The sequence below is a fragment of the Fistularia commersonii genome, chromosome 17, assembly GCF_037954325.1.
Source record: "Fistularia commersonii isolate RoL2024-O1a breed Wild chromosome 17, RoL_Fcom_v1.0, whole genome shotgun sequence".
Lineage (NCBI taxonomy): Eukaryota > Metazoa > Chordata > Actinopteri > Syngnathiformes > Fistulariidae > Fistularia > Fistularia commersonii.
In genome coordinates this window covers 5,927,413-5,939,743 of record NC_141300.1, presented here as the reverse complement: position 1 = coordinate 5,939,743, position 12,331 = coordinate 5,927,413, and the positions used below count along the sequence as shown (strand labels likewise).

The 12,331-nt window shown below is 40.5% G+C and overlaps 1 protein-coding gene across 2 annotated transcripts in view; it reads right to left on the bottom strand.

Moving 5' to 3' along the window:
- The window catches only part of LOC147224873 (uncharacterized), a 24,311-nt gene extending 11,980 nt beyond the window's left edge, over positions 1-12,331 (bottom strand). The window contains exons 1-5 of one of the 2 annotated variants that reach the window (XM_086163008.1): positions 12,089-12,331; positions 1,159-1,232; positions 374-459; positions 209-248; positions 33-113 (exon numbers count right to left, since the gene is read on the bottom strand). In XM_086163008.1, the coding sequence (XP_086019134.1) occupies positions 33-113; positions 209-248; positions 374-459; positions 1,159-1,224 (273 nt within the window). In that variant the 5' untranslated portion in view covers positions 1,225-1,232; positions 12,089-12,331. The remainder of the gene's footprint in view (positions 1-32; positions 114-208; positions 249-373; positions 460-1,158; positions 1,233-12,088) is intronic. The other variant, XM_086163009.1, reaches the window with a different exon arrangement.

Genomic DNA, 12,331 nt, shown 5'->3' with positions numbered 1-12,331 from the left:
TAAGATGGCCCAGTGCAATGTGTGAAACACACCTTTTCACTGTTCCTATACTTGTTCCAGTTTTTCACCATCTTTAGCCACTTCTCCACTCGCTCTATCTCCTGATGCTTTTGCTGGGGAAGAGAAGGATAGATATTAAAGTGGTAAAAAGAGTGGGAAAGGGCACAGGGGGAATGGTTTAAAGTCAGGAAGCAAACGGCAGCCATACCCTCTCTTCAAGTGCAGTAGGTGTTGGTAGTTCTTTCTCACTGGAACAACAATACAAAAATGACACAAGAAATGTGAGAGAACAAAGATGATGCCACAGAAGTCATGTATCAAGAACTCTAATCCACAACAAGGAAGATAACAGACCATAAGAAGAACAACTTACTGCAGGAAGCCAAAGCGGTCAGTGAACTTGTAGATGCTGTAGTCAGCATCCTCCCATGGGTCAATGCTGACACCCTCTTGCCTTCCCTGTGAAACACACACATGGACGCGCACGTACACACAAACACACCACAGATTGTAAAAAAAAAAACAAAAAAAAAAAACCTGTTGAACGCAAAACATAGAGCCAGCTGACAGGCTATGACAGGGGCATATTTCTTTCTGTTCTACAGCACTATTTGTTTTTTATTTAAAAAGGGCAAAGAGGTTCAGCTCTTCAACATGCAGATATTCTCTATTTAAAATGTTTCCTTACAGGAAACGTCACTTCAGTTCATGAGGCCCTTTTGCTCCCAGTCACTGTGTAATTAATCAATTATTCCTAATGTCCCCTTACCAGTCCAGTGCCTGTTGATTATAATCTGTTCTGACTTCCATGAACCATGTAAGGACAGATGAACAACTTTCCTGCACGGGTATGTAACATCATCATCAGCAATGGTACATGGTCTTCACTCACATAGCGCTTTGTGGTTTCAAAGCACATCGTGGTTTCAAAGCACTTAACACTGGATTACACCCATTCAACACACACGCACGCACACCAATGGCAGCAGAGATGTCATGCAAGGCGCAAGCCAGGCCATCAGGAGCAACTCGGGGTTCAATGTCTTGCCCAAGGACACTTTGGCATGCAGGCAAGAGCTAAGAGTTAAACCGCCAACTTTCCAGCCACTCTACCAACTCAAGTCACAGTTACCCCCACTGATACTCCGATACACTTACCTTGTCATATTTAGAAATTATTTCACCGCGTTCCTCTGCTATCAGTGTATCTATGTCTTTCTTCATGTCAGAATCTGAAAGATATGAAAGGGTATAGGGTTTGGTTACAATTCTTGGCCTTCTTCTGAATAGAGGGGGTCCTGATACATAATCTACATATACGTAAGAATGTGGCCAAATTAAATAATTTTTGCAGAAAGGGAGGAACTGAATGTTATGTTTTCAGTAGATAAAACTGCCTGGCCTCTCACTATACATCTGTCTTTCCTTGAGCGGCAGGTGTCATCACACCTGCTACTTTACAAAAATCTTTCGACTATTTACACTTGTGTATGTGACGTCTTGCCTTCATAAATCCCAGCTTGAACCTGGATTAGGGCAGCACTGGTGGGCAGACTATTGGGGCTGTTTGCAAGGCATCAGATTTTGAGGCGGGTCTGTTTACATGTATAACCTTTACAATATGGGAATTAAAATAAAACACAGAAAGACAAACGCAATGAAAATGTCAAAGTCAGTAGTGATACAACTCAGCCTTTGTTATTATAAATGCTCAAACAGAAATAAAGATATTACATTAAAACACCTATTTGTTCTATGGTGAATGTCAGTCACGATTGCTTTGTTCCTTTGCTGCTATTACTCTACTAAAAATCTGTCCACTATTCAACACACGTACAGAAGACTTCGATATCAGAAATCATTATTAGATAACATCAGCCAGCTGCCATCGGTGATGGCCTTCTTGCTGTCTTCTTGGAAGTCATTATGCTGCCAGATTACTTTCATTTCACGGCATCACTTTTCCAGACAGATTCATTCAGAAAAAACAAGTGTCAGGAAAAATGACAAGTAGAATGATGGTTAATCTTAGATGAAAACTGATCGTAAAATCGTAAAAAAATGGGTCTGCGCTCCTGAAAAAGTTGCTGCATCCTGAATAAGACAGTGTTTGTGTTAAATGTCTTTTGTCTTCATATAATCTTGTCAAATGTAAGAGAGTGAGTTGTGGAACTCAAGTTTTCACCAGGTTCCAAGTCTCTGGATGGTAGACCCAACAATCTAGCCAACAGCTGAGCCAACAGGTGGTCAGTGAAACCAGACCACCGAGCAAATGAACTATGCTTTCTTTGACAATTTTCCCTTTCTCGTATACCTCAGGCAAGGCTATTTTCAGGTTCGCTGTGGCATCAGCATTTTTCACTGCTTGTTTGAAGAAGCAGTCAAAAACAGACAATATTATTCAAAGGAAAGTGAATTTATACTGATGGGTTTCACTGGGATACAAAAAAAAAAACAAAAAAACGATGTAAAGTACAATTGGTGCACACACTTACATACTTAGCCACTGTTACTTCGATTGTCAACTACATTGCAACACAAAACAATTTGCAAGAGTTTGAAGAGTTTAGGGTGTATTCACGCATGTTCCATTTGGAACATTTGAATCATTCCCAGCAGTTTGATGGCACTAAAGAATATAATCATTGCCTAACATGCTGGATAGAAGAGAACCAATAATCATGGCTATGTTTATGTAACGGGTCACCATCAACATACCTCTTCTCATTTTATGGCAACACTTTTCCGATGAATTATCTTTAATATGACCACATGTTACAGACTCCAAGACCCAACCTGGAGACAATGTTTTGGGCACTTCTGGTTTGTTTGGGGTTTTTTTCCCCAATGCAAGCTTCACTAGGGAAGACGGTAAGTGTTTTTTAAATAACTGTCCCCTGGGCAAATTTGTGTAAAAAAGTCCACAGCACTTCATCTTAAAGTTCAAGCTGCTTACTTCCTGTGTTGAGTCTCTGGCTACAGATAGTATTGTGTAGGGTTCAGGAAGAAAAGGAAACTGTGACTGCCACTCCTTCAACAGGTTTAGCAAGAGCTCGAGAAAGGAGGGTGACAACCAAATATCAAAAATCCAATGACATCCTTCGGCTGACATTAAGGTCAAATGATTTTGACCTGTTTCTCTGTTGTGAGTGAGAAAGATGTGGGTGACACCATAGTTCTCAAAAATATTAGCGGTATTTGCTTTGTAAGACATGGGGGGAGGGGGCTGTCTCTTCGGTTTGCAGTTTAAAGCAAATAGAAATGTAGTTTGATTAGCCGTGTTCACATGATGGGCAGAAATGTAGGATGCTGTTGTAAGAAAAAGTGACTAAGCCTGATGGAAGGTCACTGAGTGGGAGGTGAACAGCATTACAACTGTAGGTGGATCCTGGAGTGTGGAATTAGAAAAATAAGGTTCCAGAGTAAAACAAGTTTCAATTTTTACTCCCACTATTTTCTAAATTAAAACCTCCCGTTAGGTTGGGAGACACAACAGGTTCTGCAAAGAACTTATCCTTCCTGTAATGGTCAACATGAGGAGATAGTGAGGCAAAGATGGGCAAGATTAAGTCCAAGTCAGGGGGGTTGGCAGACTTCAGTCACAAACCACAATGATGATACATGGGTCTGGGGCCTTGGTGAGATCACATCCTATTGTGAAACAACGGTTTAAATTTAGCTTGCGTATATAAGATGTCAGAGGAACATTGTAACCGCAAACGGTCTGAAAAGCATTCAGGCAATAACCTGGTTTTAAAAAGAGATGCAGCAGTTGAAGTGTATTTGACTGATTATCACAAAATACCTCAACACATTCTGTCTGCCTGATATGTTCAGACTGGGTTTGGTTGTCACTGACCCTCTCGCATGAAATCGATTAAGATACACACAAACAGGGCTATGGCTTAATACACTTATTATACTGTCGTACCCATAGAGCTCTGAGCGCAGTTACAGAACTACTCAGGTAACTCCTGCAAACCGTCACATATTGTTTTCTCATTTATTCTTTCTTGAATATAGTGAGTATATCAAATAGAATCATGATCTGACTTGGTTGTTAATCCCAAAATAATGTTTGTTGTACTATTAATTTGAAAATGATTTTTTTATTGATTAAGCTACTGTTTTCCAGAAATAAAAAGAATAATTGGATTACACTTTGAAGGTTTGTTATGGTGATAAGATGTATGAATAATGTACCATCATGTATGACAAGATCATTTATAAAGTATAAGGCAGTTTGTTTAATAGATATTATATTTTGCATACATTATTAATATCTAAATTACTTTGTTAATCCAGACAAAATTCATTCAGTGATTAAGACCGATATAACACAAGTTAAAAAAACATTATCGATAAATTTCTGAATACCCATCCCTCTTGGGTCCGTAGAAAAAACCTGATATAGTAGCAGGAGATTTACAGCAAAGGATTATTGAGAGCGGAGTAACAATGCAAGTCTGAGATTACTTGTAAACTAATCATGGACCCTGGATCCTCTGCATGCAAGCCACATCTCAATTAGCAGTTGAGGGTTTGCTGGGCGAAATCATTCCGAAAAACTTCATCTGGCTACAAAATTTTATGTCAGCAGCCTGCCAGACAAAAGGAAATGTGGGTGGAGTCCGAGAGCTGGAGATAAGCATCTAAATAAGAATAAAAACAGTGTCCTTTGCTATGGTCTGGTCAATTTATGCCAGGCGCACACAACCTTGCAGGCTGCTGATGGCATGACAAAGGAAAGGATGACAGTTGCTTCCTATTTACCACTGGGTGATCTTCTTGGCTGAGCTTAATGCTGCAGTTGGACCAGCTTGGGTCATGAACTCGTTCACCCTGGATAACCTCACAAAGCACACTGGCACGCAGAGCCTTGCCCATATCCTTCATTTTTACCAATTTTACCATCTTTCCTGTGCAGACATAGCCTTACTTGGGGTTATGAGGACACCATCCACTGTTCTGAAATATTCACATCTGAAAACAGCAAACCAACAGTCCACATGCCTATTATTTGTGAAACTGGGTCCTCCTCAGTCTGAAATATGCCTACATTCCATGCCATCCATATTTCAAAATGAGTGTTAACAAAGGCCCAGCATCATTACAAAAACAGAAAGATGTCATCGTCATTCTATAGTCATTAAACACATTTTGCATTATGTCTTATTTTGACTTCTATCATAAATATTACATTGCTTTGAGTCAATGTAGGATCTTGCAGCCATGCTGCACACACAGTGATTCTGGAGAACAGGCAGTATTTCCAGCTCGGGAAAGAAAGGAAGACTAAGAGAACACATGGCTCTAATTTTCACATGACAGTCTCAAGTCCCAGATGGCTACAGAGCGGCATTTAATGGGTGGCAGACCCACACAGTGTGCATGGAAGCAAACGTGTGTCCTAAAGAGAATGAAATACGGAAGAGTGATGGCACTTGCTGTGTCAGGAGGAAATGTTTGGGTTTTTTTTGAAGGTTTTATGAAAATGAATCATCGGTGCCAAATTTGAGGCAAAGTTTTCCTTGTGTTCTGAAGTGACAAAGCTTGTCAGGCAGCTTCCACTATTGCATGATCGCTGTTTCATATTTGTGGCACTAACTACAGTCACCATCAACAAGGAAACGCTGAAAGTATTTCTGGCATCAATGAGCACAACAAAGGCCAAAACAAAAGCCTTATTTAAGTCTGGTACTTTCTAAATAATTAATATCTGACTGTAAAAATTGCTTAGAATTGTTATTTGCACTTCTTTTATTTTTTTCTGACCTGTACATAACGGACACACTGGAGATAACGAGTGACAGAGATCTTCACTTGGTACGTTCCAGAGGAAGCCTTTGATAAAATTATTACAATATGTTCCAGCAATACACACCCTCCAAGTAGTGGTGAGAAAATAGTGCAAATAAGAAACACACACACATGTGCGCACACACACGCGCCCGCCCACGCACACGCACGCACGCACGCACGCACGCACGCACGCACGCACGCACACACGCACACACGCACACACACACACTATGAGTATCATGCCTCCCCTTGAAATACCTGCTACCATTCTGTGACCCTATATCAACGATGCATCATTTCCCTTTTGTGGTTTTGGTCACTGCAGTGAGTTTGGTTGTATTGGGTCTGGTTGGTTAGCTTGAAAATGTAAGGTTTAGAGATGGATCATTATTTGGGCTAAAGTGACCAAGAGTAAATGTTGACAAGGATAAACCTCTGTGGTTGACTGATTTGGAGCATTGACTTGTGACGGTAAAAGTACAAAGTGTGGGCTTTCAACAGTGCAGTGGGGGAGAAAATTGTTGCCTTCTTACTTTATCATGTTATCCTGATGAAGGAAGTGGTTTAATTCACCTTATCTTCCAGGTATATATGAAAATTTGGATTGAATACGCATCAGATATTCCAGATTGGCTGCATATTATATCCTGAGGGATGTATATGAAGGTACCATGACAGGGTCATAGTATCTCCCAAAAGCATGTTTTTCAGATGTGACAAAACCCGGGCAATATAGGTTTGTCTCCTTGAGCCCAGCAGTTCCTCTCGGGATTCGTACAAAGTGACTATTGACCCAGCAAAAGTATGACAAACACAGAGCAACTACTCAAAACTGGGTATTAGTATCCAATGAGTTACTGTAAACTGGGAGTAAACAAAGAGATGAATGATACCAAATTAGGTCAACAAGAGTCACTGTAAAGCTACTGGGATGCCTTGACAACTAGCCAGGCTCCTTAATCGGATATTCTTTGTCTTTTCTGCTATCTGAGACCCTCTTTTCTCAATTTTCCCTGGCTTCTTTTGTGTGGCTGTTGTGTTTGTGTTTATGCAAAGAAAATAATATCAACAGAGAGACTGTGTGACCCTGGGGCAAAACATGCACTAGACGATAGGGGGGGCGGGGGGTAGACCAGCTCAGAATAGCTTCTTGTCTCCAAAGAGCTTTTCTGTCGTCCTACACTCTGTTGCCACTGTCACTCTGCCTTATCCATTTCCTAAAAGTGATGATAAAGCAAAAATAAACCAACACAACCCAACCTACAATCACCTGAATGGCTCCCCCTCTTGACAAAGGAAACAAGTTGGAGCCTTTAGAAAGGAGGTTGTATATCAAGCTTTTTGTTAACCTGAGGAGTCCCTGGGCTTCGTATGATTACCTTGGGGAGAGTAGTGGACTGTCTAAATATAACAATCACCACAGGGCTGGAGTGCTGGGCAGGACAGCCGGAGAGGCCTTGTTTCCCAGACGGGCAGCATGTTTTGGAGGGGTGGTATGAGAAGGGCAGAAATGTCAAGGGAACATTATTCGTGGACACAAACCACAAGACCAAGCTAGAAAAGCAACTTTCTCATAAATGGCTCTTCTTCCTAGCAGTGATAAGAGTTATGGTAGAGGCAGTGAGTTGAGGTCCATTACTCACAGTCTGTTAGAAGTGGTAGGTGTGACTGGTGGTGAGGAGTCCAAAAAAAAAAATCCCAAGGAATTGAATAAGTGCTTATTAGGCCAAAAAACATTCTTGAGGCAGCAGAAGTAGGAACAGGGTTGTAGCACCAAGCTCAGGTGAGAGATGTATTAAGGCAAGGACCAAGAAGCAAAACAAGACGTCAGCGATCAGAAAAAGAGACAACAAGAATTATGTGTTAAAGTGACCTAAATGTTGGAAAAGCAATCAGCAGACTGACTGATGGAGGTGGCAGTTTTTAGAGCAGACACCCTAAATGTGCACCACCTTTACAGTGAAACCTAAGCCACATTTACATGGTTTCCAAGCCAGGAATAATATTCCATCATTAGGTCTTGCCATCTGTATAAAAGTTCATGGAGGCAGAATGGTGGAACGGATTGCTCTGCCCCCAAATTGGCAGCGCCATATAAACAACATCTGTGTAAGGGGGCTGAAAGAACTGCATGGCGGCACATTCAAAAAACATTGTTTTGTTTATATATTACAGGAACACTTTAAATTGACTTTGCGGAGTGGTTACACACCAGCATTATGTGGTTCATTGCAAGCACAGCATGGTAATGGTGGGGTCGTCTGTTCTGAGCTGTTTCACCCTCTCTGTGTAAAGAGTTTTAAAGTAAACAAAAGTTATAAAGGACTGCAACTCATTCACTGGACGCAACATTTGTCTGGATGAATCTGCATGAATTTACTAGCCAATTTCCAACTGACATGCTGTATGAGCTTGTTCACATGTTAGAATTCCATTTGTTTAATTGAGTAGCTTCTGCCCGTTTATATGCTTTTTGGGGAGGCCCCTTAGGCCTTTGCTTTGTCCAAAACGGGGGTAAAGATAGAGCTAACATTTAATATTCTGTTCAGCTGAGATATATTTTGAATCAATATTCGTTGTTTAAAATTGTGCTAAACTTTTCGGATTTGATCGTGCAACTCTATCACCTCTCTCATCTCTGTACATTTGAAAATAAAAATGTGAAAAAAAAAGAAAAAAAATCAACTTCCCATTTATCAGTCACATTGAAATTAATGCTGTGGCCATATCAATTTCCATAATTCAATAAAGAAAAATAAAAAAAGACGCCCTATATTAGAAAAAAAAAACTTGTTTCAAGATCAAAATGTGGAGACTTCTTCAAGTTTATGTCTTCTTATCAAGACTATTACAGTGAAAATCAAAAGTTAAGCTGAAAATTCGACACATGTTGAATTATCATGACGTTAAATTATTTTCCAGTGTAAAAGAGAAGAAATATCTAACATGGCTGAGGGAACTCTAATAGGTCATGTTACACAGTATTAACATCCCTCTGCCAAAGTCAGCTCTTCTAAAGAGCTTCACAGAAATTCGGCAAGGTTCATCTGGTTCACACTGCAGTTGTGGTCATTACAGTTTTCATGTTCAATTAATGTTTATAGGCGGTGGAAGAGGATTATGGTGCATGGAAATCTTTAGACTGCAGGGGAAACATAATTTGACCATGGCTCAACAAGAAGAGGTTAAGCATTCTAAGCAAAACAAATTTGAAGTGGCACCTAAAATGATGCAAGCGAAAGGCATGTCATTGAGGGGAAATTCCAGGATGGACGATTTTAGTCCTTATACAAATTCCAAAATACAGACAATCTGGGATAGTATTCCATAGACTCAGATTTTCTTGGGAGTTTCAGTTTTTAACTCATGACAGTCTATTATAAACAGGACTAATGTTAATACAGGGGAAGAAATGTACACATATGAATTACAACGATAAGTGTCATATCCTGTTATTATTTAAATGAATGTGATTGGACATCCAGATATTGACTGAACACTAACAATTAATATCCAAACCTATATTTGTGTGCAAGTGGAAGCAAATTCATAATTTCTTTTTTCATTCCTACATCTTCAATTGTGTATTGTGTATTAGCGCAAAGCTCAGTCACCATATTTTGGTTTTAAGCGTTTGTAAAAACCATAGAATGCCACTTCTCCAGTTATCCTGCTAATGTAAATGGGCCAAAACATTTAAACACATTTAGTTTTTTCAAAAAAGTACCCCCTTAAAGGTGCTACTAACATCCATTAAAATAACATGTTCCTTTGTGTGTGAATGTTGTCAGCATCTGCAAAACGTCCAAACATACTGGTTTGTGATCTAGAAACTCAAAATAGCATCTGTGAATGTGAGGGTGAGATGTTTCTGTCTGTCTCTTTCTTTCTTTCTTTCTTTCTTTCTTTCTTTCTATCTCTCTCTCTCTCTCTCTCTCTGCACTGTGATACATTTGTCTGACTGTCTCACTTCCAATGTGTGCCAAAGGCAAAACTTCATCTCTGAAGACACAATTCTGTGGTGACAATACATTTCTGTTATGGTTGATGAAAAGCCTTCACTCTGAGGTGATTTTACTGATATAAACATAGAGCTCCTATTCATAATTTAAAAGAGGGATTTGTATTAATCTCCCATAAATATCATTTCAAATGAACATGCTCAAACCTGTAACTGAAAAGTGTTTAGACATGATAAAACTCTAACAATGACTCATGCCCTGAATCAGCTTACAGTGCAAAATAAATGAAAAGGATGGACTATCTTCATCACAGTACCAAAAATATTAGTACTGCTGAATAGAGCCCATTCAAGAGCATCAATGAAAAATAAAGACAGTCACATGATTCTCTGAGTACATGGGGCTCATATCCTTATCACCAAAAAGAGCATTCAGTTCATTGTGTATTAGCACATTCAAGTGATTCAAGACTTTCAACAAAAAGGTGTATTTGAACTGGTTTCTTCAGTCCGAAGTGTGGATCCTGATCGAGCCTGTTGATGATCAGACTTGGGAGACTGTGCACATGGATTCCTTCACATGTGATGATTCATGTTATTTTAGATAAAAACACCAGTGCAAACAGCTGGGGTAAATGTGACTACATTTTGTGATGTCATGATCTAGTCATAAAGGATGATGATTTCATCTGTGGCAGGAAAGGTTAACTACTTATAATAGACAAAACAACTCTGAGCTGTAGTTTGAACGAGAATATAAAAGAAACAGACACACTGCCAAGTGAAGCAGCAATGCAGTCACCTGCATGACAGAGTGACAAACAAACAAGTTACAAGCTGCGACTGCTATTTTAGTGTGGCCTTTCTATGAGCCTGTAGATGGACTGGAACTTTGTATGTACAACTTGTAGAAAGCAAATAATTACTATATGAGGCTTTATATGGGGCCGTAGAAGCAGATTGGCTGACATACATCCACTCCTAGAATCTGTACAGTCCTGTGGAAAGTTAAACAAAATGTGTGTTCTCAGGTGTTTTAGCAACATCAGACTTCATGAGCGAAGAGCTTAACCAACTTGATTTCTGACTGCCCTTTCCCAGCCAAAAGTTGATATTTCACTTTGTTCCTTCTGAATCAGGGTCCAGGTAAGCAGCTTTCATGACTGAATCTGTGGTAATCAAAGCTCAAATTCTGGGCCATCCGGGCTGGATAAACATGCCCGAGAATAAGAGGAGTTGCTGAAAGGTTATTCCATCCGGGAACACACCTGACCAAAGTACAACATTTGTATTCTTGAGTCTCATGCTGAATAATCCAGGGCATCTTCATCACTCAACAGTGTATAGTGCTGTGAGTCACAAGCAATACTACAACCAGAAAAAGAACTTATGATGTGTGCCAATGTTTGTGAAAGTGGCTGAAGATATCATGAACAAATATCATGTAACCTCGCAAAAAACAAAAACACTAACAATAACTGTGACAGGATAAGCATCAGACAATTGGTGAGGGGGAACAAAGATGGGACATGCAAGAGTATTTCCCTGGCTGGCTGTCTCACACACACACACACACACACACACACACACACACACACACACACACACACACACACACACACAGAATGGAATAGGGAGACAGCCAGTTAACCTTAAAAAGGGGGGTGCATAGTATGAGCAGTATGGCCTAATTCTGGATACTTGAGCATCTGTGCTTGCTTCTGTCTTATTCTGAATATCTTGGCATGCAGTTGTGATTCAGTGGACTTGGTTTTAATCTGGATCAGGATTTTTTCTTAAATGAGTGATTTAGGCACATTGCATCTTTAAGACCTGACAGTGAACTAGTCTCCGCTACCTGAGACACGTCTCGCATTCGCCACGGGGTTTCCGTGGGGTATCAACAGCTGGGAAAAGCCAATGAAGAATGACGAGTAATTAAAAAAATCAAATAAAATAAAGAAAGAAGCACTCACTCACCATGCCCGCCACAGAGGGGTGAGTTTGAGCTATCCAAATATAGTGAGGGACATCTGGCTTTGGGTGCAGTACAAAAAATAAATCAAAACTCGGCTCGGCGTTTGAGACGAACCGCAGCTGAGGGAGCCGTTAGGGCTTCCGTTCGCGGCTGAGTAGCGGATTTATTTTAAGTTGTAAAAACACGAAAGAAAGCCAAAAAAGAGGAGCCGGATGCGTCTATTTCGTGGCTACATGTATTTATAACCCATTTAGCTTAATTTTGATAAAAAGTATTATGTATATTCTACGGTCTTCAGTCGTCTGGACGCTAACGTTCAGAGGCAAACCGTCGTCGTCGTTTCCTACCTTTAGGTATGACTTCCCTTCTGTCGCTGCGCTGAACCGACAAGTAGAGCCCCAATATACTATTTTCATTCTCTCCTCCCCGGTTCCGTTGAGGAGGGGGGTTGTGAGGGTTGGTCACCTGGCCGGTTCCGTGCTAAAGGCTCGCCCCGGTCCGTCGACAGGCTCCGCCAGCTGAAATGGATGCGGGTAGAGGCGGATTAGTCCTCCGGTCGGGCAGCACATGCTGTGGCTGCCGCAGCTGTG